The sequence below is a fragment of the Pseudonaja textilis genome, chromosome 3 (genome assembly GCF_049901715.1).
Source record: "Pseudonaja textilis isolate UNSWEBS1 chromosome 3, rPseTex1.2, whole genome shotgun sequence".
Taxonomy (NCBI): Eukaryota; Metazoa; Chordata; class Lepidosauria; order Squamata; family Elapidae; genus Pseudonaja; species Pseudonaja textilis.
The window spans coordinates 200,281,899-200,309,407 of record NC_141992.1 but is presented as its reverse complement, the minus strand read 5'-3'; the positions used below and the strand labels follow the sequence as shown (position 1 = coordinate 200,309,407).

General features: G+C 60.3%; 3 protein-coding genes and 1 long non-coding RNA gene across 4 annotated transcripts in view; 3 read left to right on the top strand and 1 right to left on the bottom strand.

Annotated features, from left to right (window-relative positions):
* The window catches only part of LOC113450613 (uncharacterized), a 42,385-nt gene extending 30,268 nt beyond the window's left edge, over nt 1–12,117 (top strand). Inside the window, exons 21-32 of the mRNA XM_087928724.1 lie at nt 1,871–2,030; nt 2,132–2,240; nt 3,220–3,353; nt 3,577–3,688; nt 4,839–5,044; nt 5,182–5,215; nt 6,821–6,964; nt 7,333–7,508; nt 7,989–8,200; nt 9,260–9,362; nt 10,754–10,802; nt 11,147–12,117. Of these exons, the coding sequence (XP_087784850.1) occupies nt 1,871–2,030; nt 2,132–2,240; nt 3,220–3,353; nt 3,577–3,688; nt 4,839–5,044; nt 5,182–5,215; nt 6,821–6,964; nt 7,333–7,508; nt 7,989–8,200; nt 9,260–9,362; nt 10,754–10,802; nt 11,147–11,259 (1,552 nt within the window). The 3' untranslated portion in view covers nt 11,260–12,117. The remainder of the gene's footprint in view (nt 1–1,870; nt 2,031–2,131; nt 2,241–3,219; nt 3,354–3,576; nt 3,689–4,838; nt 5,045–5,181; nt 5,216–6,820; nt 6,965–7,332; nt 7,509–7,988; nt 8,201–9,259; nt 9,363–10,753; nt 10,803–11,146) is intronic.
* A 406-nt stretch (nt 12,118–12,523) lies between these two features.
* On the top strand, nt 12,524–19,873 carry LOC148126503 (uncharacterized). The gene is made up of 2 exons (XR_015743345.1): nt 12,524–12,587; nt 18,922–19,873. It is a non-coding gene; the product is annotated as an uncharacterized LOC148126503 (long non-coding RNA).
* On the top strand, nt 12,823–15,010 carry HGH1 (HGH1 cochaperone). Its single transcript, XM_026721879.2, is given in 8 exon segments — nt 12,823–12,931; nt 12,934–13,071; nt 13,074–13,374; nt 13,457–13,557; nt 13,639–13,737; nt 13,829–13,920; nt 14,391–14,513; nt 14,604–15,010. Coding segments are annotated over 8 exon segments (1,098 nt in total). The 5' UTR covers nt 12,823–12,837; the 3' UTR covers nt 14,754–15,010.
* On the bottom strand, nt 16,076–26,269 carry LOC113450617 (testis-specific serine/threonine-protein kinase 5-like). Its single transcript, XM_026721868.2, has 8 exons — nt 24,942–26,269; nt 22,992–23,099; nt 22,114–22,316; nt 19,364–19,419; nt 18,207–18,339; nt 18,008–18,123; nt 16,684–16,866; nt 16,076–16,519 (listed from the first exon to the last, which is right to left on the bottom strand). Exons 1-8 carry the CDS (start codon nt 25,260–25,262, stop codon nt 16,080–16,082), a joined length of 1,560 nt encoding a protein of 519 aa, XP_026577653.2. The 5' UTR covers nt 25,263–26,269; the 3' UTR covers nt 16,076–16,079.
* Nucleotides 26,270–27,509: the final 1,240 nt, after the last annotated feature.

The window sequence follows — 27,509 nt, the reverse complement described above, 5'->3', positions numbered from 1 at the left end:
AGCCATCGGGGTCCTGCCATCCCGCCCTGGAGAGCCGGCTTGGTCTCTCTCTCTCCCTCTCTCTCTTTCTCTCTCTCACACACACACACACACACACCCACACCCAAAGTCACTGCGTCCAGGCAGTGCCTCACCTGTTGTCCCCACCCCCCCCCGTCTCCAAGCCCAATCCAGGAAGGAGAAAGAGAGGCCCCCGCCTATCTAGGGTGGCAAAATAAGGGTGGCGAATTCGGCTTCCTGCTCTTTTAAAGCTACGTGACTCGAGGCCTTCCGCTTCCTTTTATGACGTGCATCAGTCACAAAAGGGATAAGTGAAATCAAAAGAGTTATTAAATGACTCCCCAGAGGATCTATAAAGTCGGTTGGCAGGCCACATGATAACAGAGTAATGGAATAGAAAGGGACCCTGGAGGTCTTCTAGTCGAACCTTTTTCTCAGGCAGGAGACAGGATACATGGCTGACCCGCCTCTTCTTAAAAGCTTTTGGGTTGGAGCCCCCACATAATGGAGAATGTTGGTCCATTGTAATCTTGAGAGAGAGAGAGAGAGAGAGAGATGGTTTCCAAGTTACATATTTGCTCCCGAGACATTGCAAACGAAAAGTAAATCTCGAATTACTGTGAAATTCCACCCAGTAAGGTGCCTAGGCAGAGAAATCAGAGGAAAGCCCCGTTTGTAACTCTCTCAGGCAAAGTAAGTGGAGTTTTAGCCCAGGGCAGGAATAACCGGGCTCCCGATCTCTGCTTCTCCGTCCCCGGATATTCCCTCCATTCCTGGGGGGCCCCTTGTGCGCTTCCAGCTCCTTCCCGCCAAAGCCAGGCCTGCCTTCTGCCCAGGCGGGGCTGGGTGGTGGGACCCCAGGCCCACCCCTGGGAGAGGGTCCGTGGGCTCTGGCCCCAGGAGGAGGGGGCTGCGCTGGGGGAATGCAGCCTGGCTGCTCCCAGCCCCCCCGCCATCCCAGGAGGGAAGGGGACCAAACACACAGGCAAAGGGGGAGGTCCTGTAAGGCAGGCGGTCCTCGAATTATGACCGTAACTGAGCCATAAGCCATGCTGGTTATTAGACCTGACCAGCCCAATTTTTCGACAATTAATTGCAGCGGTCGTTCAACCAACCCGTTGCCTGTAACGGTTTTCTTGGCTGGAATCCAGGGCTAAACGCCGGTTTCCAGCACGGAACCTGGTCCGTCCCGGTTAGGCGGCCACGTGTGTGTGTGGGGGGGGGGTCAGTCATGGCCACTCCCGAGACCTGGGGCTCTTGGCTGAATCCCCCCCTTTCTGCCAAGTCCAGGGACGTTGTCTGTCCCACCGGAGGAGGAAGTAGGACAGGCACTCCTCAACTTACAACCATCCATTTAGTGACTTACTAAAGTTACAACGGCCCTGAAAAAGGTGACTTAGTTAAGGGCCCCTTTTCACACTTACGGCTGCTGCAGCCTCCCTCTTGGACCCGGGATCGGAATTCAGGCCCTTGGCCACCGATTTGTATTTACGGTGGTCGCAGGGTCCCGGGATCCCCCTCCTGCGGCCTCCTGGCCAGCAAGGGCAACGGGTCCACTTAACAACCGGGTGGCTCACTTAACAAGTGCAGGGATTCACTTAGCAACCGAAGCAAGGAAGGTTGTACAATGGGGCAAGGCTCACTTGACGGTCTCGCTTATCAAGGCGGATGGTGGGCTCCATTGTGGTCGTAACTCGAGGACTGCCTGGTTGGATGCAAAGGGATCCCAGCATCCTCCCCCCCCCCCGATGAGGGGCTGCCCGTGGGGGAGCGGGAGGGGCTCTGGGAGGCTGGAGGCGGCTTCTGCGGCCCCCTTGGGGGCTCCCCTGCTGGGCTGATGGGGCCCTTGGCCGCTGTCCCCCTCCTGCAGCTCCCGGCTGGCCAGCTGCATCGAGGGCTTCACAGCTGCCCTCCTGGACCAGTTGAGCTCCTTCTTCAGGGGCCTCAAGAAGCAGCTGCACCAGCACCGCCCGGTTGCCGAAGCCCTGCGTGCGATTCACGCCCAGCAGATGGAAGCCGCTCGAGCACGGGTGAGGTTTTGCCCCCGGGGGTCCCCCAAGGGAGAGCAGGGGGGCGGAGGGGCCCCTTGCAAGACGGGGGACTCTGACGGGATTTCCCCCCCCGTCTCCAGCTGCTCAACTTCACCCTGGATCAGACGAGCTCCATCACGAGGAAGCAGCGGACGGTCTCCCGGCTCTTGATCCCGACGGTTCAGGCCGCCATGGAACCGGCCTATGCAGGTGACCCGTCGCCGGGAGGCTCCTTCCCCTGTGGGTTCCTGCCCAGGGGCTGCGAGGAGTCCCTCTTCTGGGGCTACGTTGGGTGGTGGGAGGGCGGAGCCGGCCCGGAGGAAACGCCCATTTACGGCTTCGTGCAGAGGTGGGCGACCCCGGTGCCTCTGTGGCTTGTGGACCCCAGCTGGCTCAGGTAATCCTGGGAGTTGAAGGGGGCCACCGCTGCCCACCTCTGGCCCAGTCCAAGGCATAACTCCAGCCCCAACCCCACCACAGGAGACACGCGGCTCAGTTTGTGCCCCTGGGCCACCCGCCGTGTTACAGGCCCAGCTTCCCTCCTGCGGGGGTCCAGTGCTGGGGGCCTGAGGAGGAGGAAGGACGAGAGGGAAAGATCCCCCCTCTCCAAGAAAGCGATCTGGTTGCTCCTCTGAGGCACAGAGTAACGTGGCCAGGGCAGCTCCCTGTTTTCTGAAGTTTGGCCATTTTCACCTGTGGGGACTTCAACTCCCAGAATTCCCCACACAGGAAGGCTTGTGCAGGAAATCCTCCACTTACGACCAACATTTATGTAGTTAAGTGAGATTTGCTCGGTGAGTTTTGGCCCACTTTGCAAATTTGCCACAGTTGTTAAGTGAACCACTAGTCAGACGGTTGTTAAGTGAACCTGGTTTCCCCAGTTGACTTTACCGGTCAAAAGGTCACAAAATGGAACCGCCTGATCCCGGGGCACTGCGACCGTCGTAAATACGAGTCAGTTGTCCAGCATTCAAATGCAAACCACGTAGAGACCATGGGGATGATGCAACGGTCATAAGTATGAAACATGGTCGTAAGTCACTTTTTCCAGTGCTGTTGTAACTTCGGACATGCACTAAGCGAACTGTTGTAAGTGGAGGACTACGTAGTGTCAGCTGGTTCCCCCGGGACGGGTTCAAGGATGCCCGAGGCACGACGGGGAGGGCCGACTCGTGCCGTCTCTTGGCAGCCTGCTCCCAACTCTCCGGCCGGGGGTATTTCCAGAGGATGAAAGAGCAGATGGAGACATTTGTCCACCTGCAGAAGGACGCCATCTTCGACTCCGCCGTGGAGAAGATGTGGCGGCAGCTGGAGCGTTTCCAGGTGAGGCGGCCCCCAAACGGCCAAACGCCTGTCCGGGTCCCTCCGGGCCGATTTCCAGGCGCTGGGTTGTAAGTCGAGGACGGCCTGTGGGCTTTCCCGGGGCTGGGAGCTTGACCACAGCCCACCCCTCGGAGCCCCTTTCCCCGCTTGCTGTTGGGGGAGCGGGGGGGGGCCTTGGCCTGACCAGCTGCTCAGGGGGCTTCACTCCTGCTGTCCCTGCCAGCTGTCCATCCACCGCAGCCTGCAGTCGGTGGCCCAGGAGCTGGCCACGTCCATCCGGATGCAGTTTGAGCCGCTGCTGAGGCCCGTCCAGAAAAACAAGGGGATCCTTCCAGGTAAGGCGGGCCTTGCTCCCCTCCCCCGTTGCAAGGCGCCAAGCCGAAGATGGCGGAATGGACCTGCCCATCAAGACCCAGGAGAATTTTCAAGGAGGAAGCTCTGCCCGTGTGTCTCTTGCTTCCTTCACCTGGTTACTTGCAGCCCCTGTTTTAACCCGACAGGTTAAAACAGAGGATGGCCGTTTATTCCTCTTGGCACTTTGATCCTTTTGAATGTCACTTCTTTGATTAGCTGCCCCGCCCAGTTTTAGTCCCCCCCGTGTGCATTTCATAAGATTCCCCTCCAGCCCTTTTTCTCCAAGCCGTGAGTGGAAATGACTCTCCCGCTGGAATCGGCCCCCTGATTTGGGCACCCGGGAGGAGAAGTGGGCACCCCTTTTCTCGACGGGATGGGGCTGAGTCACCTCACCCAGCTGGGGCTGGTTGGGTTCTCTTAGGGCTGATGGGTGGGCCGGGGACCACTGGTGGTCCGTGAGAAAATTTTGCTGGTCCGCAGAGAAATGTCACCCCCAAAGCAATGAATCCAGGCTGCGCTTGCGTCGCTTGCATTGGGAGCCACACGAGGTAGTGAGGGGAAGGGGGGAAGGGTGGAGGAGGGGGGTACTTGCCCCACGCGCCCCACGCACCTGGCCTGGCCACTGGGCTGCTTCTTTCCACTTCTTCTTCCTTCTGCTTTTGGCTGCACACAAGGAAAGCAGCCGAAGTCTCTCTTTCTCTCCCCCAAACTCCACCAGAAATGAGTATTGGGGACCCTGAAAGGCCTTCCTGCTCCAAGAGGCTGCGCCGGTAAAGACTCCTTTTCGGCAGAGTTGGGGGAGAGAAAGAAAGACGTTTGCGGCTTCTGCTGCTTTCCTTGCATGAAGCCAAAAGTCTCTCTCTCTCTCCCACTGAAAACGGAGCTAGAGACAGTCTCTTGCGATCCCAAATAAAGAACGATCAATCGGTAGGTAAACAGGGTGGGGGATTTTCCTGCAGGCTTTTTGGAGGATTTTCCCAGGGGGTCTCTGGTCTGCAGGATTTAAGATTATGAGTTTGGTGGTCCCTGAGGTCCAAGTGGTTGGTGACCCCGTCTTAGGGAAACTGGCCAAATGCCACCAGGCCCCTCGTACCGGTTCTCACCCTGGCTTTGATGCCCCCCCTCTTCCAGAATTGCAGTGTCTCTGTGCTAAGGTGGACAAGATCTGCCAGCGCTCGGGCGTGGACTACGTGCTTCCCACGGCTCTGCAGCCAGAGGAGCAGCCTCCCAAAACAGAGGCCAAACTGCCAGGAAGTGGGGGCTGCATCAGCTTTCCGGCCGCATCCATGGATGTCCGAGTTGGAGCCCTCCCTCTGCCCCACCTGGCAGCCATTCAGGTAGGTCAGCCGCTGGGGAGGGGCAGGGAGTTTGGGAGAGACGACAGCAGGGACCACCTGGGTTCTCGGCAGCCGAGGCGGCGGAATGAGTCCCGGGACTGGCAGAATCATTCCAGCATCTCTTTTTGTGTTTACAGGTGTCCAGGGAGCACATCACCTTGACTCTGGCAGGTGAGTATCCTAACCCAGTGGGGGGGGCAGTTGGCAGACCTGCGCAGGTAGCCGTGGGAGGGGTCAGTGGCTCCATTCAGGAGCCCAGGAGCTGCTTGGTTGGTTCTTTGTGGTGGCCGTGTGGGGCCTCTCGTCTCAGTGGCTGGTGGGTGAGGCACTCGGGGCCTCTGGAGAAGAGGGGAGAGGCCCACCTTCGGTCCCTGGGGCACGGAGGTGCCAGGCTGGCCCTGACTGGCAGGTCCTTGTGCCGCTCTGCAGCCAGCTTTGGCCCAAACTGGCTGTGATGCCCCTTGGCCACTCTGAGGGTGGGGTGGGGGGGCTGTTGAGAGGTGCTTCCTGGCACGATGCTCTGTTTGGTAGGCATCCCCTCCGGGCAGAAGCCACGGCAGAGTGGTCTGCTCACGTGGTCCCTCTGGCGATGGGAACAGAGTCATGCCTCTGCTGGAATCTGACTCGGAGGAGGAACCAAACAGCCGACAGGGAGCGGGAGTGCGGCTCCGTTGGCTGTGGAAGAAACTGGGGAAGGGCACGGTCTGGTTGGGCAGAGCAGGGCAGAGGAAGAGCAAGGCAGAGGAAGACACAGGCCCACCCCCTCTTCATCCTAGGGCAGGCAGGGAAGAACAGAGAAGGGAGCAACGTGGATTGTATGGCTTATGGGGGAGGAAAGGGCCCTGATCCCCTTCAGTAGCCGCAGCTGGGAACACAGCATTTTAAAAAGGCAAGCTGCGTGCAGCAGACTGTTGGGAGCAAGTGTGACTTTATCTGGGTTCCTGGCATCTTCCCAACTGTGTGTCTTTTGTTGGCCTTTCAAGTCTGCAGTTCCTTCTCCTACCCTGTCCAGTTAATTGCTGCAGCAAGTTTGTGTGGATTTTTAGTTACAGTTTGTATCTGCTTTGTTTTCGGACTTAATTTTCTCCGTTAAAGGCTGTTCCTGGGAGAGTTTTTCTCCAGCGGAGGGTACCCTGGACACTGGGGGCAAAGTTGGAGATGATAAAGGGTCTCTCCTTGCTTATGTGACTGGGTTGCCTTTGGGCCACGCCCCTTTGGGTCATCACCTTGAGTTTGCCATTGTTCAGTTAGAAGCGGAGAAAGACCCTCGGGGGCTGCTGTCCAGCAACAGTAGACGGTCCTCGCTTAACAACCCTAAGCAAAGCAGCCGTTGGGCAAAACTGCATTGCTTCATGACGGCAGTCCTCTAGGGCTGGTTGGGGTCATTAGGCGAGGACCTCACACTTTGCCCCACTGCCTCCTCGAAGGGGGCCCAGCAAGCTCCCTTTGGCAGAGGAGGCTCTGCTTCAGCCCCCCACCCACCTGCCCAGCACCCAAACTTTGATCCAGTGACCGGAGGGGCATGGCGGCTAAGGGAGGGCGACCTCTGGGGGTCCTTCAGTCCAAGCACTGGCTGCAGACGATGCCCGGCCTCCCTTGGGCAAAACAAGGTGGCTTCTAGGTGCCCGGTGCTGGATCCTGGCTTGGCGTTCGCTTTAAACAATAATGCACCATCAGCCTTGAACGGAAGTTTGGGGTGTGGGGGGGTGTCGGGGGGGCAAAAGCACCATCCCCCGCTGACCTGAGCTGCTGCTGCTGCTGCTGCTGTCTTCCCAGGTGAGCCCACCCAGGCGTCCCTCCCCCTTGGGAGCATTTACCACTGCGAAGTCTGCCTGCCCCTGGGCTGCCTGATCCTGCACGTCTCTGCAAAAGCCGCCTGGGAAGTTGGCGTCCAGTGTAGAGTCCGTTTGCCCAGCCCAGGTGAGCAGAAGCAGGAAGGGAGGGCGTTGCTGCTGGGGGAGAGGTCCGCCAGCCTCCCTTCATCGCCTGCCCTGCACGGGGGCTTCTGTGGCGCAGCCTGGCACGGACCCTCGAGGGAACCCCTTAGGCCAGGGCCCCCCAACCTTGGCCGCTTTGAGACTCAGGGGGCTTCAACTCCCAGAATTCCTCAGCCGGCTTTGCTCTAACTCCGCTGGCTCTGGGAGTTGAAGCCCGCGAGTCTTGAAGCGGCCCAGGTTGGAGGGCCCTGCCTTAGGCAGCCATTCCCCCTCCTCCCTCCCCCTCCTCCAAGCAGCCCTGGTGCTCAGAGGGGCTAGGAGAACCGGGGTCTTCTCTCCTCTTCCTTCCAGGGCTGGGCAGCCAGGAGGCCCTGGTCATCCGGGAAGCGTCCCAGGACGAGAGGCAGCTTCCCCAGCTCTGGGACTGCCTGGCAGCCAGGCTCAGCGCGGCCACCCGGGTGCAGGAGCTCAGCCCCCAGCAAGGAAGGGAGAAGCTGCTGTCACTGGGAGTCCCCTACCTGGGCCAGGTGAGGGACAGGCGGCTTGGCTCAGGTTTTGGATCCGTTGCCGTGAGAATTAGGGAGGAAAAATGCCCGGGGAGGGGGCACCAGTCTCTGCACCCTACATTGGGGGAAGCCCCCTCAGCTTCAGCTTTGCCCCAGGGTCCCTGTGGGGCAGGAAGGCAGACACCGTCCATATTTTGCCCTTCCAATACTTTTCCATCTTGTGGCCTTCGTTATCGCTGGATTATTTTTATTTCCTTATTAGAGTTTTATCCCGCCTTTTATTATTTTCCTTCAGATAACTTAAGACAGCAAACATATCTAATGCAGCTTCCTCCTATTCTCCCCAGAACAACAACCACCCTGTGAGGTGGGTTGGGCTAAGAGAGGGGCACTGGCCCAGGTCACTCAGCCGGCTTTCATGCCCAAGGCAGGACTAGAACTCGCATCTCCTGATTTTTAACCTGCTCCAATTCATGGCTTGGTCCCCGTTTTCCTTCCCAGCAGAGCTTGGAAAGTGCGGAGCCCCCCGGACCCCAGGGGGCTTCTGCCCCTGAGCCCGTCGCAGCCGTTGGCACGGCTGGGCAGCAGCCACGCCCCCTCCTCCTTCCCTGGCACCCCCATGGCAGAAAGCGGGCCGGGGAGGCAGTCCTGCCGCAGCTGGAGAAGAAGTCCAAGGTCCTCCCTGGGGAGCCTGCCGGCTACGCTTGGCTGCCGTAAGTTCTTGTGTTTGGGGCTGAATTTGGAACCGGTTTGGCCTCCCGCAAAGGTCGGAGCCAGCAGGCCAGGCCCCGATGCTAGCACAGCTTCAGTGAGAGGGCGCTCCCCGGCCACGGAGGACGGTCACGGGTGGGTCAACCTCCATGTTCAGCTGGGGAATGCGGGGCTTGGGGATGTCTCTCCTGGCAGCGGCAGCAGCAACTGTCCAGAATCCTCCAAACCGCATAAAAGGACCACTTTTATAAACCCTTCGTACGGCCACACCTGGGGTCCCGCATCCAGGTTGGGTCCCCACGTTGCAAAAAAGAGGTTGAGGCTTTGGAGCACCTGAGAGGATCGGAGGCCTGGAGGGTAAAACCTTGGAAGAACGGCTGCAGGGTTTGGGGTCGGCCAGGGATGGGGGGACCGGGGGAGAGACATGAGAGCAGGATTCCAGAATTTGAGGGGCTGCCCCAAAGAAGGGGGGCTTACTTTCCAAAGCCCCAGACAAGGCAAGAAGCAACGGGCGGAAACTCATCCAGGAGAGGAGCAAGAGGTTGTGGGTGCTCCCTCACTGGAGACTTTCACCTGTGGAGCGCCCCCTGTCTGAAACGGCGCAGGGTCTCCTGCTTGAGCAGGGGCTGGACTAGAAGGCCTTCAAGGTCCCTTCCGGCTCTCTTATTCTGGTGGCAATTGAAGGCCAAACTTCCCACGTGATCCCGGAGGGGCTCAGAGCCGCTCTCCCCTTTCGCTCATCGGGGCCCAGCCACCGCCTGCTCTGCCGAGGGTCGGAGGGCCCCTCCCGAGCCGTTTCCTGGGCCCAGATTGGCCCCAAGGGACCAGGGGTGTTTATTAGTCGTTTATTGTGAAAGTTATCCCCCCGAATCTTACATCCAACACAGAAACATTAAAAGACATTAAAATCACCCATTATAAAACAGCAGATAAAATCCTGCCCAAGGTGGCAAAGGACGGAGGAGTGAAGCATGTTGGTGGGTCAGTGGGAGCCAGGAAGCGCTGGGAGGGGCTGGGCTGGGCTGGGCTGGCTACCCCTGCTCCCTTCTGCCCTTCTCCAGGTGCAGCCAGAGTGCAGGTGTGAAGCCCACGTCCTACTCCGCAGCCCTCTTGGGGAGCCACAGCCCAGAAGGAGCCTTCCGTCCAGGCAGCCCGCCGTGTCCGGTCAGTATTCATGGGAGGCCCAAAAGCCGCCCTTGGAAAGAGGCAGCTTCCCCGAGCCCTGGGGTCGCCTGGGGCGGGGTGGGTGGGAGTCCACTTCAGGAGACTTCCCTTTCTGCATCCCCTTGACCAGGGCGCCCCAAACTTGGCCACTTTAAGACTGGTGGACTTCAACTCCCAGAATTCTCCAGCCAGCCGTGCTAGGCTAGGCTAGGCTATGCTGGCTGGAGAATTCTGGGAGTTGGAAGTCCACCAGACTTAAAGCGGCCAAGTTTGGGGCGCCCTTGACGGGAGGGAGCCTCCCCTTGGCTGCTTCCTGTCCCTCCGGCCAGCGTCCATCTTAATGCTCTTCACGGCAGTGAGGAGACGAGGCACCAAGACCCACCAACACGTTTGTGGCTAAGAGGAACGTGAGCTGAGCAATAATGAAGCCCCCAGACCCTCCTCTCCTTAGAGGGGAAATGAGAGCTGGGCAGGCTGGCAGAAAGGACCATGCAGGACATTCCTGTTGCTGGGAGGGTTTGGAAAAGGGCTCGGCTGCAGTTGGGAAACAATTTAAAACAATTAAATTAATTCAAAACAAAGGAAGCTGTAATTGGGAGACAATGAATAGAAACTAATCAAAGAGGGAACCAACTTCCAAAAAACGTCCCAGCAGTGAGAACAGTTCACCCGTGGAACCGCTCGCCTGAGGACGTTACGGAGGCTTTCAGGAAAAGGCTGGGCAGCCCCTGGCCGGAGTGGTCGAGGCCCGGGGGGTCAAACGTCACGGCTGCGTCACGTGTCGGGATGCTTTTTCCCTTTGCTAAACGGGGCGTGGCGCACCTGGCCTGCAGGGCGGGAGTTTGCCAGTCGTGGTCTGGGGCCTCCTGTGTCCGTCCGCAGCGGGTTGGGCTGGAAGGCGGGTGGATGGACTTGAAGGGGGGAAACTCTTGAAGCTGATGCATTTCTGGAAAAGCGGAGGAAATAAATGGGGGCGGGGGTGACTGGAGTTTGGCATCTCTTTTGCTAACCTCCCCCGCCCCAGCTCTCGTCCGCTCCTTTCTTGATTGTGGCGAGATTGGGGGAGAACTGACCTTCAACGCAGGCTGGCTGGTTGCGGGGGGCGCGTTGGGGGAACACCCCCCCCCCAAGAGAAATGCGTCGGACTGCTGGGGCCAACGAGTGCCAAGTGGCATCTGCCTGGCAAGCCAGGGAGGGTGGCCAAAGGCTGAGGGCGGTTCGGGGAGCCCAGCCTGGCCGGCAGGGTCCACCATTGGGGGTGAGGGGGCTGTTGGAGGGAGCAGCCGGCTGGGAGGGGGCGGAAGCAGCCGGACAGAGGAGCTTTGACCGGAAGGGTTGGGCCGGTGGCTCTCTTGGTTCTTCAAACTCTGGTGCTGATCTCACATTTTTAGATGGCCGAGACCCCTGGCGGTGAGCCACTGGCGGTGCCCTGTGCTGCAGGTACAGTAGCTTTTGAGGAGCTGTTAGCTCTGCCTGGCCCGAAATCCCCCGCCGAGCAGCTGCCTTTGGGGAATCGGCCGCTCTTCTTCCTGGCCTGAGGAGAAGGCCCCCCCAGAGTGCAGAGAGGGGGGTGGCCGCAGGCTTGGCCTCCCCAGGCCCTGGACGAGGCGGCTGGGCAGGACAGGCTCCTCCGCCTCCCAGGCCACCCCCCCCCGTTCTGTTTGTGGGGGAGGAAGAGAGTTTCGTGAGGAGGGAGACGGGCCAGCTGGAGCTCTTGGTTCTGGAACTGGCCACCTGGGCAGGCAGGCAGGAGGCCTAACCTTCCCTTCTCCTAACCACGCCAGGCCTCCTCTGGGCCGGAGCCCACCAGGGAGGATGCAGGAAGCCTCCAAGCGTCACCGTGAAGGAAGAAGAGGCGGATCTCCCACCTGAGAAGACTCGGCCCCGTTTGCTTTGAGACGGAGCTCTTCGGGACAGCGTGGCCTTCGTTCCTCTCCTCCTCTTCCTCTTTCCTCTTCGGAGCTTCGGCCTTGAAATGCAGCTCTTGAAGGAGGGCGCCAAAGTCGGGGGACCATCCCCATCGCCGGGAGCTTAACGGGGCAGAGCTAGAAACGGGTGGCATTGGGGGGTGGAATCGCCTGGCGATGGTTACAAGCAAGGGAAGAGGCCTTCGAAGCCCCCCCGCCCCCCTCCTGCCCACAGCTGCTGAAGGAGGAGGGGAAACACTAACCATCGCTGGGCAGCCTTCTGCGGAATAGTCCGTTCCATGGAATTCTCTACACTTCCGGGAATTCTCTAGGCAAAGCTGGCTGGGGAATTCTGGGAGTTGAAGTCCGCGAGGCCTAAAGTGGCCAAGGCTGGAGACCCCTGGCCCAGATTAGCCTTTGGAAGATCCTGTTCACTAAGTTACATACAAGTGGACTTCCAATCCCCGGAATTCTCCAGCCAGCGGGCATTGAAGTCCCATGTCTTCAAGTTGACCACGTGCCTTAATCTGCGGTGGTTGAGAAGCATTAAATGCAGATTGTATTTACAGTTGGAAAAGTTCCTCTGAACTTTAAACTACAAATAAGAAACCATTTTTTTTTCCTGTAAGCAATTAGGGAAGCTTTTTTTTTTTCCTTTTGGGCTTTTGGGCTTACAGTATTCAGTGGCCTCCAGTGGATTTCTGTTTCAGTGTTCATCTTTATTAGGATTACTTTGCACAATTACTATTTAAAAAAAAAACACCAAAAGGTTGTTTCTAAAACTCAAGACAAGGACTGTCAACTTGTAAATGGTATATAAATAATAGGATAATAAAACAACTCACTGGATTAAAAGGCTATTTCATGAGCTGGGCTGGGCAATCCTGAGCAGAACCGGAGGGTGCGGAGTCTGCTAAGTAACACGGGGACTGTTGGTAAAGCTTTTGATAATCCACCAGGTGACCTTCAACCCCTTCCAGGCCAGCATGCTAGCTTCACAATCTCTTTCATACAGCCAGGAATACAATGTTTTGCTGGGCCATCGATTCCCTCCTGGTGCCATTTGGCACCAATTCAGCTTCCTGTGGAAGTTTTCCTCAAGGGGCATCTTCAGCCCTTTGCATTTAATGGGCGTATATCGCATTTGGGAAGGAACGCGAATGAATGGAAGTCAACATTGAATGGGTGGTCTTGCCTTGAAGCAGCCTCCCAGCGGCCAAGGAAGTCTTGGCTGGAGGAGCAGAGGTTGCTGCCAGGGCTCTCCAGCCTTGGCCACTTTAAGTCTGGCGGACTTCAACTCCCAGAATTCCCCAGCCAGGTCGGAGAGGCCTGTTTCAGCGGGAGCGGGGCGGACTCCTCTGGGAATCCACCCGGGAAAGCGGGCAGGAGGAGCCTCCGAGGAACTCCCGCCGAGGATGCGGCCGGACTCCAACTCCCGAGAGGCGCTGCTCCAGAAGGCCGCTTCCCATTGGCTCCGGCGCTCTTCGTGCCCGCTCGCGCTCCAGCCCCGGGCGCGGATTGGCGGAGCCGGGCGATCGCGGAAGCGGCGGCGGCGGCCGCCGCGCAGCATGGACGAGCGGCAGGCGCAGGAGCTGCTGGGCTTCCTCCGGCCCGAGGCCCGCGGGGACCTGAAGGGCCGCGCGCTGCGCTTCGTGCTGGGGCTGACGGGGGCGCCGAGGGCCGCCGCCTCCTGCTGGCCCGGCCGGACCTCCTGGCGGCGCTGCTGGCGCTGACCGGCGAGCCGAGGCCGGAGCTGGCCGAGCCGGCCTTCCACGCGCTGCTCAACCTGGCGGCGGAGCCGGGGCGGCCGGGGCGCTGCGGGCGGGGCTGCCGGACCTGCTGCGCCGCCTGCTCGACCCCGCCTTCCCGCTGCCCGGCCTGGCCTGCGCGCTCCTGGCCAACTGCTCGCGCGAGGAGGGGCCCTGCCGGGAGCTGCTGGCCGAGCTGCGGCGGCGGGGCGGCGGGGTCGCGGGGCTGGGGCCGCTGCTGGAGGCCTTCTGCGCCCAGGACCCGCGGCCGGGGGCGCCCTGGCACCAGCTGGGCGCGCTGCTGGGCAACCTGAGCCAGCTGCCGGAGGTCCGCGACGCCCTGCTGGAGCGCTCCGGGTGAGGGGCCGGGAGGGCGGGGGCCGGGGCGGCCGGGGGCCCCGGACCCGCCAGGCACGGCGCTGAGCGGCTCTTCCCGCAGGGGCGCCGTGCGGAGGCTGCTGCCCTTCATGCAAGACGCGGGCTCGGCGGCCCGGCGGCGCGGCGTGGCCGGGACGCTGCGGAACTGCTGCTTCGACCCCCGTGAGTGTCGCCGGCCCCGCTTCGGCTCGGGGGGGGGGCGCCGGTCCGGCCTCGGGGTCACGGGCGTCTTCTGCCTTCCAGGGCACCACGAGTGGCTGCTGAGCGAGCAAGTGGACCTCCTGCCCTTCCTTCTCCTGCCCTTGGCCGGCCCCGAGGAGTTCCCGGAGGACGAGATGGAAAGTGGGTGCCTCCCGCGGGAGGGGGGGAGTGCAGGAACAGGGACGCTTGGGGGTCTGCCTGGACTGAGCCCCCTCCCTCCCTGAACCCCCAGGGCTGCCCCTGGATCTGCAGTACTTGCCGGCTGAGAAGCAGCGGGAGCCGGAAGCTGACATCCGGCAGATGCTCCTGGAGACCCTTCTGCTGGTAGGTGGGCAGGTCGGGTGAGGGGAGGGTCCCTGGGGGCTGCTCTGGGCCCCGGAAACTGCCAAGTGGGCCCTGGAAGTGGCTTCCTCTGGGCCACAGGGCCCCCTCGGATTACCACCCAGATGTCTGGAGGAATCAAGTCTGCCCCCAGTGTGTCCCATTCTGCACATGGTGCGCCGCTCCAGAAAAAAGGCTTGGCCCCCTGGCCGGCTTGCTTGCTTGCCTGCATCAGCTGTACTGTGGGGTTGGATGGCAAAGGGGAGGCCTGGAAGACCCAGGCTGGTTCCTACCCCCCACCCCACCAAGCCAGGCTGCTGTATTCCCTTTCTGACCCCTGGGCAAGACATCCCGAGGTTTTCTCCCCCAACAAAGGCCTCCTTTCACCCTCCCGGAGACGTGGGATGCACTCCAGGCCAATGGCTTCCCCGTAGGAGGCCCCGCAGCTAGTGACCCCCCCCCCCACTTGACAGCTCACAGCCACCAAACCGGGGCGGCTCCTGGTGCGAGAGAAGGGCACCTACTTTGTCCTGCGAGAGTTGCACAGGTGGGAAGAGGACCGTGGGGTCCGCGCTGCCTGTGAAAAGCTGATCCAGGTGAGTGGGGAGCCAAGTGGGCCTCTGGACCCTCCCCTCATGGGGGGAGGTGGGGGGGAATTGGGGCCTCAGCCGGCTTGCCCTGAACAGGTCCTGATTGGGGATGAGCCCGAGGCTGGGATGGAAAACCTGCTGGAGGTGAAGATCCCCTCAGAGGTGGAGGAGCAGCTGCAGCGCCTGGACCAGCAGCAGGAGGAGGAGGAGGAGGAGGAGGAGGCCTTGCTGGGAAGACTTGTATGAAAGTGGAAGGAGCCCCCAGCGGTGAGCGAGAAAGAACTTCCTTCTTTGTGGCTGGTCTTGGCGTTTGGGCACCAAAATCCCAGCCCCTCCTTGGCTGCCAAAGGTGCTCCTTGGCACAGCCTCGAGACTGAGGGTCCCCTGAAGGCCATTACCCTGCAGCCTGGGCAAGCGAGAGCTGGCATCCCTCCGGTCCCAGGAAGAGGGGAGGGAAAGTGGGGGGCTGGGGCTCCCCTCAATAAAGGCTGCGGGGCACTTTTCCTCCTGCCTCGGACCTCCTGCCTCGCTCAGGGAAGTGGGCAACTGCCCCAGGTGCTTCTAGCTACCCCTGGTCCCGTGTTGTAGGGGCACAGGAGGTGAGGGAGCTTGGGTGGGCACTCTCTCTGATCTGCAGGGGGAGGGGGCGGGTCTCCTGGCTGCCCGCTCTGCTTGAGGGGGAGGCAGCCCTCTGCTCTCCGGAAGGGGCAGGAGTACCAGTTGCCATTGAAACCGGGCACAGGGGGTAAAGGGGGGCAAGGTGGGGACCCTGACTGCTTTCAGGGCAGGAATCCAGCCAGCCGAGACCTTTGCTGTTGGCCCCTGCTGGAGACTCCCCACCCCCCCCCAGGGCCAGGGTGGGGAGGGTGGACCCAGCAGGGGAAGGTCTCTGGCGCTTGGGAGACAGAAGGCCAGGCACAGCTTTCCTGGGTGGTTCTGCGGGGGTGTGTGTGTGTGTGTCAGTTTGGGCCCATGAAGGGATACTTGGGCTCCAGAAGCCCTGGATTGGGGGGAGGGGCATGCTTGGAGCAGGCTGGCTTAGATGGGACCCCCAAACCATGAGGGGGGGGGTATGAGGGAAAGCCCCATCCCCTTTTGTGAAAGCAGGGGTGGGGGGCGCAGCAGGCGAAGAGATGGGACAGCCAGCTTGAAGTTGGGGCTGGAGCCGAGCTCCGGGTGGGGTTGGAGGGGGACGAAGGACCCCACTGTCCGCTCTGCCTAGGAAGAGCCGCGAGGGGGGGGAGAGAGGGCCGGGCGGCGGCTGGGCTCCAGCGGGGGAGGAACGGGCGTCAGACAGCAGCAGCCGCACACAAAGCAACGGTACACGGATGTATATGCAGAAACAGCGGAGAAGCGCGCGTGCCGACGGGCGAAGAGCGGCGCCGGGGCGCGGCCAGCCGCCTCTCAGGTCCGGGGCCGCCGCGGGGCGCGCGCATCGCAGCAGGCAGCAGCCCGGGCGACTCTGAATAAGCTTTAATGGGCTCGTCCGGCGGCGGCGGGGGCGGTCCCGGGCGCTGGGCCGGGCCGGGCGGCCGTGGCTGCTGCTCTCGGGCCGGGCGTCGGGCGGGCGCGTCACGGGCAGGGCGTCATGCTGTAGAGGGAGTGCACTTGCTTGGAGAGGCTGGCCGAGGCGCTGCCCAGGCCGGCGGCGCGGGCGGGCGCCTTCTCCCCGAGCCGCTTGCTGGTCACGTAGGCGCTGGCCGAGAAGCCCGAGCCGGGCTTGCGGAAGTTGGGCAGGTGGTGGAAGGGCTGCAGGGTGGTCAGCAGGCTGGGCCGGTAGAGCGAGAGGCGCGGCGGGCGCTCCGTCTTGCGCGGCGAGGGCAGCTGCAGCACGCAATTGGCCGGCGTGACCGGTGGGCTCTTCTTCTCGGCCTTGGCCCGGACCGGGAAGGCTCCCGCGGCCGAGGAGGCGCGCGCCGGCGGCAGGACCTTGCTCTCCTTGCCCGGGCCCTCCGCGCTCTTGGCGGGGCTCTCGAGGTCCGGCAGCTGGGCCGACGGGCCGCCAACCTCGCCTGCAACGAGACGGAGGGGAGGGGCGACCGGTCACGGCCCGGGAGCGCTGCCGGCCCCGTCGGGGGGTGGGCCTGGGAAGCCCGGCCCTCCCGCCCCCGACCGGCGCTGGAAGGAGGCCCCCTTTGCCCAGCGGGACCCGCCGCTCCGGACGCCCCTCTGGTACCTGATGCCGCCTGAGGCTTTTCTTGGCCCACGGAGCACTCCGGATGGACTCCCATGGAGCTCATCACCCGGTGGAAGATGGCGGAGGTAGCCGGGAGCATCCAGCGGTGGGTGGCCACCTGCTGCAACCCCAGGCGGGCCGCCGGCTTCAGCTGCAACAGGCCCTCAATGAGATTCTGGCATTCTGGAGAGAGGGAGAGGCAGCGGGGAGGGAGAGGGAGGAGACTGCTAATCCTGGGCGATATTACAGAGTTGGAAGGGACCTTGGAGGTCATCTAGTCCAACCCCCCCCAAGCAAGAGACCCTACACCATCTCTGACAGAGGGCAGTCCAGTCTCTTCTTGAAGGCTTCCAAGGATGATGAAGCTCCTACAACGTCCGTTCACTGCTCTCCCTGTCAGGAGGTTCCTCTGCTCAGAACGGCAGGCTGGCCTGGGCTCAGCTGGCGCTTCCTGCACACCTTCCCAGCAGCTGGAATTCAGGGCTAGATTCTCCGCCCTCCAGGTCGAGGTTGTCCCAGGGGGGCTTTTCCAAAAGGCAACTGGACTCTCTCAGTTTTTCCCTTTGAAAACTTTCTGTTTCTTAGAAGCAAAACACTTTCAAAGGGAAAAAAGAAAAAAGAAACCAGAGAAAGTCCATCTGCCTTTTGGAAAAGCCCCTCTGGGCCTGGAGCTCAGGACCCCCCACCACCACCCCAGTGCAGCTGCTTGGAGCTTTCTTCTTGTGCCTCTCCACCGCGACGTCCCACTGGCAGAACCTGCTCCAAAGCACAGACCAAGCCAAGCCCTCTCCCCCCACCCCGTGGCAGTCAGGGGTCTCGGGGGCTGTGGGGCTCTGCTCCGTGCCCCCCACCTCTCTGGGGGAGCTGTTGCTAACTGTCAGCAGACGGGGGGGAGCAGGGACCCCGCTGGGGGAGGAAGAGCACTTGCCCCAGGATCTCCCTGCTCCCACCAAATGTACTGACCAGCAGGGGCTGTGGCAGGACCGGCCAGAGCCAGTCTGACCCTCTGGCCCTGCAGCCCCCTCCTTGGGGGGAATCCCTGGGCTTTGCAGGCCCCCAGCAGACCAGAGCCCTGCCCCTCTGCCTCAGGGCCAGCTTCCGCCTCTCCCCGGGGCTTTGATGGGGTTGCCAAGGACCAGCGTCACTTATGGGTCTTAGCCCAAACCCACCTCTGGCAGCAGCGGGAAGAGCCAGCGGGAGGCGCCCTGTCCTCCGCCAACGCTGCTGTGCCTGGGCACGGGTTGTGGGCCCAGGCAGAGTCCGTCCCCGTTCGCTGGGTGGGGCAGATGGGGACGACGGGGGCGGGGCGGGACGTCCCTCGTACCTGGCGAGATGGGCTGCCGGAAGGCCAGGCCTTGCTTGATGACGTGGATCATCTTGTGTGGCTGGCGCTCCTTGAAGGGGAGCTTCCCTGTCACCATGGCGTAGAGGATGACCCCGCTGCACGAGAGGATGCGGTCAGGAGGGGCCCCTGGGTCAGCCCAGGCCCTGGTCACGCCGGGCCCCACCCCCGCTGTGCTTACAGGCTCCACAGGTCAGCCAGCTCCCCATTGTACTTCTTGCTCATGAGGATTTCGGGGGCAGTGTAAGCCACAGAGCCACAGAAGGTGCTCATTAGTGAATTCTTCAAGGAGTAGCGGTTGGCAAAGCCAAAATCTGCAAGGAGGGAGAGACGTCAGCCCTGAGCCCAGCCCCCCCGCCGCACAAAGCAGGTAAATTTCTCCCCAGGTATAAGAGCGGCAGACTCGGACAGGGGTGCCAAACTCCCATCGTCACGTGATGCATTGCGGCTTCCCCCCCCCTTCGCTACACCGGGCTTGGGCGTGGCCAGCGTGTGATGCATCCGGCGAGTTTGGCACCCCTGGACAAGGAGAAACGAGGGCGCATGGCAGGGTGCAGCGCAATCAAGCGCCAGTGGAAGAGAGGCGTGGGCGAAACACTAGCGTTACAGAACGACGGAGGGGAAGGGACCTTGGAGGTCTTCTAGTCCAACTCCTTACTCAAATAGGAGACCCTGGACCACTTCCAGACAAATGGCTGACCAACCTCTTCTTGAAAACCCCCCGTGATGGATCCCCCATAACCTCGGGGGGGGGCAATTTCTCCTTAGCTCTAGGTTGCTTCTTCCCTTGGTTAGTTTCCATCTCATGTTTCTTCTGCCTTCGGGGGCTTTGGGGCTCCCCAGCCTTGGCCACTTTAAGCCTGGAGGATTTCAACTCCCAGAATTCTCCCAGCCAGCTTTGCTGCAAAGACCTCCAGGCTTAAAGGGGCCAAGGTTGGAGACCCCTGCTTTAGGGAATAGACTGACCCCCTCCTCTTTGGGGACCCCCTCAGATACTGAGATGATAACTCTTGAGATGTTAACCTGGACCGGGGAGGAGGTGAGGGTGCCTCTACGTGCCCCAAGTCCACAGCCCTTCACAGACTAATTAACTTCCTTTGGGACTGGATCGTGTCTTGCAAACGGCCCGGGGGAGAGAACGGCGGGAAAACCGTTCTGCACTTAAAGACAACCGCAGCTTGATGTAGGGAGCCCGGATCATTTGGGCTCATCTGGGGAGGGCACCAGGTTGACCCCTGGGGCTGCTCTGCGCTGCTCTGCAATCCTGCCTCAACCCTTATGCTACCGTTGGCAGGAGGAGGCCACCCCATTCTCCTCTCTTCCAGGAAGGAAACTCACCGGTCAGTTTAATGAAGCCACGTTCATCCAATAAAATGTTCTCACACTTCAAATCTCTGTAGGAGAGAGAAGAAGAGTCCCATTTGTCGACCAGCATGGGTGCATCTTCACTTGCTTATTCAGCCAGAACAGGGGACGGTTTTGCCCAGTGTGCTGTCCAGCCAGTGTATGGGAATTGGATAGTTAGGTAGTAATTGCGAGCTGTCTCCTTAAGGGAATGCATCATGATAAACGTAGTTAAAGGCATCCTGGGAAATGTAGTTCATGTCACGTGGCCACATCTGTAATCCTGATTGGTTTGACCCTCGATGGGTTGGGGGAGTTTCCCTCACTTTTGCCTGAACTCCCTAACTCATGGCAGTTGCTTTCTATCGCTACGAGATGGGTTAGGAGATAACCATCTTTTACTACAAGGCAGATATGCAAAGGATTGGTCATTAAAGAAGAACTTCATCACAAATGTGAGTTATGAAGATACCTGATGAACCAATAAATGTACTTTGTTATGGATGTCTTGTTGAGTTTATCTATCTGCATCTGCACAGCTTATAAATCCACTACTGTGCAGAAGACAGAAAACCCAGGATTTGCCCCCCCACCTGCCTAGCTTCGCCACCATTGTAAAAATAATCATATAACACAGGGGTTATGGGGTGACTTGGCTTATGACCATCGTGGCTTGCGACCAGAATTCTGGGCTTATATATTCTTATATATAATTTGCTGCATTTTATAATGGGCCCTTTATAATATATATATATATATATTATATTATACATAATATATATATAATATACATATATATATATTATATATAAGATAAAGTAACACTGCGGCTGCTCCTGCTACTACTTTCCACGCTTTCCAAATGCGAGTCCCAGGAGAGAACAAACAGCAAACCACACTCAGGGGCATCCAAGCCCACCTAAACCTAGGTCGCTGCTGGTGGAGCCATGCCCTGCCTTGGTGCCCCATTTCCCGGCTCGGCGGTCCTGCTCGGGCGGCACTTTAAAAGCCCTCCTCCTCGCGTATGTGCCCAACGAGCCGCTCACCACGATGGCGGCTCCCAGCACCCGAGCAACTTCCCAGCAACTTGCGGCTTGCTTTTTCCTCTCAGGCGCTTGCACCTGGCCCCAAGCCGCGCAGCGGAGGGGAAGCCCGGAGCGCCGCCGGGTCGCATCCTCCAAGAAGCCCGCCCGCCCGCTGGGTGGAACCTTCCCGCTCCTCGGCAGGAAGACGCTCCCGCCTGCAAACTTTGCCTTTGCAAAGTTTAAGCCTGGAAGCCCCAAACCGAGCAACTTCCCAGCAACTTTCGGCTTCCTTTAACTCGCGGGCGCTCACGCCTGGCCCCGAGCCGCACAGCAGAGGGGAAGCTCCAGAGCGCCGCCGGGTCTCCGCCTCCAAACAGCCTGCCCGCCTGTCGGGCTTCCCCTCCGCCGCGTGGCTCAGGGCCAGGCGTGAGCGCCTGAGAGGAAAAAGCAAGCCACAAGTTGCTGGGAAGTTTCTCGGGTGCTGGGAGCTGCCGTCGTGGTGAGCAGCTCGTCGGGCATGTACGCGAGGAGGGCTTTTAAAGTGCCGCCCAAGCAGGCCCGCCGAGCCAGGAAACGGGGCACCAAGGCCGGGCAATGCTCCACCAGCAGCGGCCTAGCTTTAGGTGGCTCCAAGCAGCCCACCCACCCGCCAGGTGGAACCCTTCCTGCTCCTCGTTGGGAAGACCCTCCCGCCTGCAAACTTTGCCTTTGCAAAGTTTAAGCCTGGAAGCCCCGAAAAAAAAAGGGGGATCGGCGGGGACTCACCTTCGGAGAGGTCGCACTCGAAGGTGATTTCGAACTCCCAGCTGAGGCCTTTGCAAAGTTCTTCTTTTCTTTCCTACCCCGAGAGCACTCCACACTGTTTTGCAGCTTTGGGGGCCACGCGGCGCAGGGCAATATGCCAGGTCCCGCGATTTTTTTTCAGGGGAGGGCCGGGTGGACAGACCAACGGGCCGGATGTGGCCCGCGGGCCGTAGTTTGCCCACCCCTGCTGTAGTCCTATCCCATGACTCTACCTCTTCTGTAAAGTCAGATTCACCACAGAGTTCTCTTGTTTCTTTTTAAAACAATTCAAACTTGGCTACTTAAGTCCTCTTTGGCGTAAAGCGATGCTTCTAGCTGTCCTGAATTTCTGTGCTTTTTAAAACATTTCTGATAGTGATCTCCAAGACATAATTCAACCAATACTAGACTAGAATCCACTAATGCAGAGTTTGCCTCCCCGTCAGAATGGCTAAAGTTCTCCATTTATCGGTAACTTTATCTCCACCTGGCAATTACATGAAACAATTCGGAGAAAAGGCGGCCTGTTAGGCACCACCTGCCCTCCTGGATGCTCTTCCTGCTTCTGTGGGATGGTTTTTTGCGTGGAGATTTCCAGGCCACCAGCTGATGCGCTGGGACCTGTTTGCTCCCCTCCCCACCCCCGTTAGAGGGAGAGGATGATCTTGCCCCTCTGTGGCTTCTCCAAGAGTCCTGCTCTAGATTGTAGCCCTGAGCAACAAGCATTGTGTTGCCTGCGGTTGCTTCTTGCGCTGTGTTTCCTGCCCCCGCCCCCCGCCTGGCTCTGGTTCCTGGGAGCGGATGCCAACCAGGTCCTGACCAGCTCCTGCTGCTGTTTCTGGAGAGGCTTCTGGCCTCGTAGGACACCTGGCACATGCCACCATCTCCCCCGCCCTGCCATGGCATCTCTTCCTTGGGCCCGCCCGCTTGTCTCACCTGTGGACAATGCCAACATTGTGACAATGGGCGACAGCGCTGACAATCTGTCGGAAAAGCCTCCGTGCCTCCTCCTCCTCCAGGCCTGGGTACTCCCTGCGGTCAGAGGTGGCGTTGATGTGCTCCAGGAGGTCCCCACGGGAGGCCAACTCCAGCACCAGGTAGGTGCGCTTGCTATTCCGATACATCTCATAGAGCTGGATCTGCAAGGCAGCCGAGCTTTGAGTCAGCCTGCAGCCAGGAGCCCACGGCCTCCCTCCTTCTCCCCTCCCCTGGTTTTTGTGCTTCCTGGGCCTCAGAAAAGCCTCGGGAGGGGGCGTTTTGGCTTCCAGGAAGCTTCCCTGGGGCCCAAGAAGGCAGGAAACGGAGCCCGGGAGGGGTGCAGCGCCACCACCGCACGCGCCCCTTTTGGCCTCCTGGGCCTCAGGGAAGCCGCCTGGGCCAAGCAGTAAGACAGCCAGGCGGAGTCCGGCGCAGCTGATCGTTGCAACAGCTGATCATCGGGGGGGGGGGAGAAATACCTTAAGGAGTGACTGGGCGGGGGAGGGGTGGGCAGAGTGGGGAGGGGGCAGCCAGGGTCACGATTTGCCGGTTCTCTGCGTAGAATCGTAACAGCTCGGTAGAATCCCCCTCCCGGAATCCCACAAGCCAGCATGCTGTGGGCGTTGTAGTCCACCCAACCCGAAAGCCCCTGGAGTTGAGATGCGTCGCTACAGAGCAGCGGCTTCTCCGGGGCTTTTTCGGAAAACGCCTCCGTGCTGCGAATCAGATCCCCTCTTGGGTTGCACACGATGCCCCTCAGACACACTTTGGACCACTTGGGGTGCTTCCCTCGGAGGAGGCCCATCGGGGTTGGGGGTTCCCCTGCTGGGACTCACCACATTTAGGTGCTTGTAAGTCACATTCAGAGAGTAGATTTCTCTTGGAAGGAACTTCTTTGTGTATTCCACAGGTGCCTCTGCTGTTGAAATTATCTTGATAGCCACCTGCGGGGAGAGAGAGCAGAGCATGAAGGAGGCGCTGGGAAAGGTCCTCGGCTGTGGAGGGGTCAGCAGGACCCCCCTGACCAGGGCGCGTGAGCATCGTATTGGGTTTGGCGGCCCCAGAACAAAACATCCGGAGCCACAGAACAAGAGAAGAAACGAGGCACCAAAATGGAACGCTATCAGTTTCAATAGTAAATCGAATTACCCAAATATTTAGTCTGTTTAAAAGCTTTTAAAAACACCAGGGAGCGGGAGGGTCTCTGGCAGAGCAGCTTGCTTGCGGCCTCTCTCTTCCAACGGACCTGCAGCTTTTGCACAGAACTGGAGGAAGGGGGCAAAGCCGTCCTGGGTGGAGCAAAGGACATGCAGGAAGGGGCCAGTGGAAGAGAGCGACCCCCATCTGCTGCGCACAAGCAGCACACGTGTGTGTGTGTGTGTGTGTGTGTGTGTGTGTGTGTGTGGTTTCAAAGGTGCTTCTCCAAAAGGCCTGTGCACTTTAACTCCCAGAATGCAAAAGGCAACAGAGGCGGCTCCTGCACAGCTGGGTGTCATCACGGGCGTCATCAGCAAATGGAGGAGCCCAAGGCCATTCGACATGGATGTTCAATAGGATGGGGGTCAAGCCTGAGGCTCCCCATGGGCCACCTGGAACCCCCAAACCAGAAGGACCCCTGAAGAAAGAAAGGGGGCAGCTGGAACATTGGGAGTCATCCTGGAACCGCTGCCCTCCACCCCCCTAAGCCTCGGATGATTCGGGGGGTGGGGCGGGGGGTGCGGGTCTGGCCTGGACTTTCCGAAAGGCTCCAAATAATCCATTTCCCTCGTCCTCCGGGGCTCCTTGCAATTGAGGGTTCGAAAAGGCAAGAGATGCAGCCGGGCCCATATATGGAGGGTGGCCCAGAACCATCTCAGCCCCCCGGATGGCAACCCTTACGGTTATTTATTCTCCATTTACATTTGTCGGCCACTCCGTTCCAGCGGACTCTGGGCAACCAATCAGCGGGACAGATGAAACGAGGATGAACCTGGGGAGGCGGCCAGCTGGCCAAGCTCAGGTCAGGGCCCGAGAGACTGGACAGAGGACCAGCTCCAAGAAAGCTGGGACGGAACCCCCTGCAGGAGGATTTGGGTGAGAGGACCTCATCATCAGACGCCGGAAACGACAGAAAACCATTCGGAGTAGCAGATGGTCCATTCCGGGGCATTTCCCCCTCTGACCTGGTCCAAGGGAGCCGCTGCCCCCACTACGGCCAAAGCCTAAAATGGTGCCTCCTTGAGCCAGCGGGACAGGTGGGAAAGCCCAGCACAGCGTCCGGGATGCCTTTCACCTGAATGACCCGCCTTGAACGAAGGGCTGGGAGAAGGATCTGGAGATGCGGAGATCTCGGTCCGGAAAGCACTTGGTTCAAGGGGGCCTTTGGGGAAGGGGGATCTTGGAGGGGGAGGGGGAGCCACAGGGAGGACGGGAGAGCTCTAACCAAGAACGATGGGCGGCGGCACCAGCAGCAGCACCTTCATTGGCTGAATGGCCGGAAACTCTTCCGTCAGGCTGAATAAGTGCCACTGAGTTGTGTTGACTGTCAGTGGCTCACGGAGAGGCCCCCGGGAGGATCCGTCCCAACCGAGTTCTTTGGGAGGTCCAACAGTGCCCCCCCTCCCCCCCCCCGACTTATGAGTCCACCCAGCCAGCCAGCCTCCTCCTGGTTGTCCCACGCTTCTCTTTCCATTATTGCATAACTTTCTCAGGTCGAAGCTGCCTTCCAGGTCAACTACCGAGAGGCGGAGGGTGAGGTGGCAGTGGGGCATAAGGAGGGCAGCCCCCCCTCCCCCCCCGGGGCTCACCATAGAGTGCCGCTTATTCCGGAGGTCTGAAGCCAGCTTGTAGTTCTGCATCATTTTCTCCTGGGTGGCGTAACCCAGATAGACTTTGGAGAAAGCCCCCGACCCGATTTTTTTGGAGGAGAGGAGGTAGCCATTCTCCTTGCTTTCCCGGACCTGCTCCAAGAACGTCCTCCGGTCGGCCTCGCGCTTCGAGAAGCTCTTCATGGCCCCGAACTGGCCCAGGAGGGGGCGCCCTGGCGGCCGGGCGGAGGGGGCTGCTGGGGGAGGGCTGCTGCGGGGCTGGGGGAGAGGCCGGCAGAAGCGCAGTTCAGACAAACACATCAGCTCTGCAAGGGGGGCAAGCGCAGCGTGTGGGTCCTTCCTAGCACGGCGCCTTTCTCATCTTCCGGGGGGTGCAGCCACTGGCCAAGCACAAGGAGTGGCAGTCCAAGGGGTTCCTTGTTGCTCTGGACAGAGGAGTTTCCACAGTGACCAGCTGGCCCGGGCATTCCGGAGGCAGCCTTCTAGAACCCAGGCACAACAAGCGGTTGCAGAACTCCGGATCTCAGGTGGGGGGCCCACAGCTGGCCTGGACCTCCAAGCCCACCCCTGCTGGCAGCCTAAGGGCCCTTGGCAGAGGCCTCAGGAGCCCTTCTCAGGCAGAGCTTCACAGAGGCCAGGTGAGTCCCAGGCGGGATTTATTCCTCTGGCTAAGCTGGGGTGGGGTCTCTCTGGTCCCAGGGTTGAAACCACCAGGGCGAGCAGATTCAGGCACAGCGGTTGGCTTGAACGCCGGGATCCTGTACGGTCTGCAATCCCGGCCCCATATGAGCTTCTCAAGCAATCTGGACGGAGAAACGCGCCCATCCCGTGCCTGGTGGCTATTTCCCCCTTCCGTTCTGGGTCTCAGAGACAGCGTGGCCAGTCCCTGCCGTTCTCTGGGCAGGGTTTTCCAGAAGGGGTTGCCCTTGCCTCCTTCCTAGGGCTGAGAGCGAGTGACTGGCCACTCACTTGGCTTTGTAGTGTCCCTAAGGCAGGACTAGAACTCACCACCTGCCAGTTCCTAGCCCAATGCCTTCACCATTGCACCATCCTGCTCTCGTGGCTGGCTTGGCCGAGGCCAAAGGTTGGCACGGATGGCTGCCGAGGGGCACCGGGGCTCTGCGCTCCTCGAGGGTGCCTCTTCTTCCTTGGAGAGGACAAACCTTAGCGGGATTAGGTAATCTGCTTGGCAAAAGCAGGAGAATCTACCAGGAATCCCATCGGAAGGTGGGAAGGGATCTGGCACTTGAGAAGAGGAGAAGGCGGTTTAGAAAGAGAGCCCGGAAAAGCGGGTGAAACAAACAGGAAGCGAGTTAACAGGGACAGCTGTCAAGTTCTGCACCTGGGCAGAAAACAGGAACGTAGAATTGTGCAACTTGGCTGGCTGGGCGCACATGAAAGATGCTCAACACGAAACACACACACACACACACACACACACCGGGCGATGCAACGGTTAAAAGGCGATGCTGCTGGTGTGCAGTCTGGATGATGGGATGTGATCACTATGCCCCCCTTGCGGTAGGGGCCCAGCCCCCCTCCCCCCAGCAGAGGATGGCAACTTGGGATGGGGAGGGGGCTGGAAAGAGGGTCCTCGCTGGAGGCACATTGAGAGGGGGTGGTCTTTGGGGGACCTCAGAAGGGAAGCCATTGCCCCGGGGGACCAGGGGCCACAGAGCAGTTCAGGTAAGAGAGTCCCTAAAGGTAGAGGTCCCTTCCAAGCCCAATGTGATCCATCGCCTGGAGGCTGGGAGCTACAGAGCAGGGCCGAGACTTAGGGCAGGTGGTGGCTGCGGCCCTCAGCGCTTGGTTGCCAGAGAGCAAAAGGTGGGGGGAGTTTGTGTGGGGTTTTGACACCTGCTCCCTTGCAAGCCCCCCCCCCCCAAAAGTCAATGACAGCTGGAAGGTGCTTTGGCAAGAGGCTGGACTAGGTGACTCTGCATACCTGGCGGGGGCGGGGAGGGGGGAATACACATCACTTCTACAACAGGCCAATAGCCCTGCTGGATCATGCTGGTTAAGAACTTTGAAAAGCATCCAGGCCCAAAAAAGCCAACATGCCAGGACGGGGCAGAGCTGAAATCAAAGGGCGGGTGAAGTTGTGAACCCCCGTTCATAACCGTCCACTCTGGGACGCGGTCCGGGAGGTGTCCAGGCTGGTTCAGCCAATATCGGCTCGGGCTGGAGTTTCTGGGGAGGGGGTCGCACGGTCCCCCTCGGCAACCCGGTCCGTCCAGAGAGTTTCGCAGAGCAAACTGGCCACGCGGAACGGGGAGGGGAGGCCGGTGGGGGACGCAGCGCAGGGGGGAATTCCCCTTCGGCTCTTTTGGGCCGGTTCAAGGCAACCCTCGACCTTCCCCCCCCCACCCCGTTACGTTAACTGAACCGCTGAAGGTCTGCGGGCCCCGGGGAGCCCCGACCCGCTGCCGACCGAGCGCCGTCGCGCTTCGCCGGCCGGGGAATGAAGGGCCGCGGGTCGCCCCCCGCCCCCCGCCCCCCGCTCAGGCCCCGAAGGCGGCGACCGAGGCGAGCGCTTGGAGCCCCCGC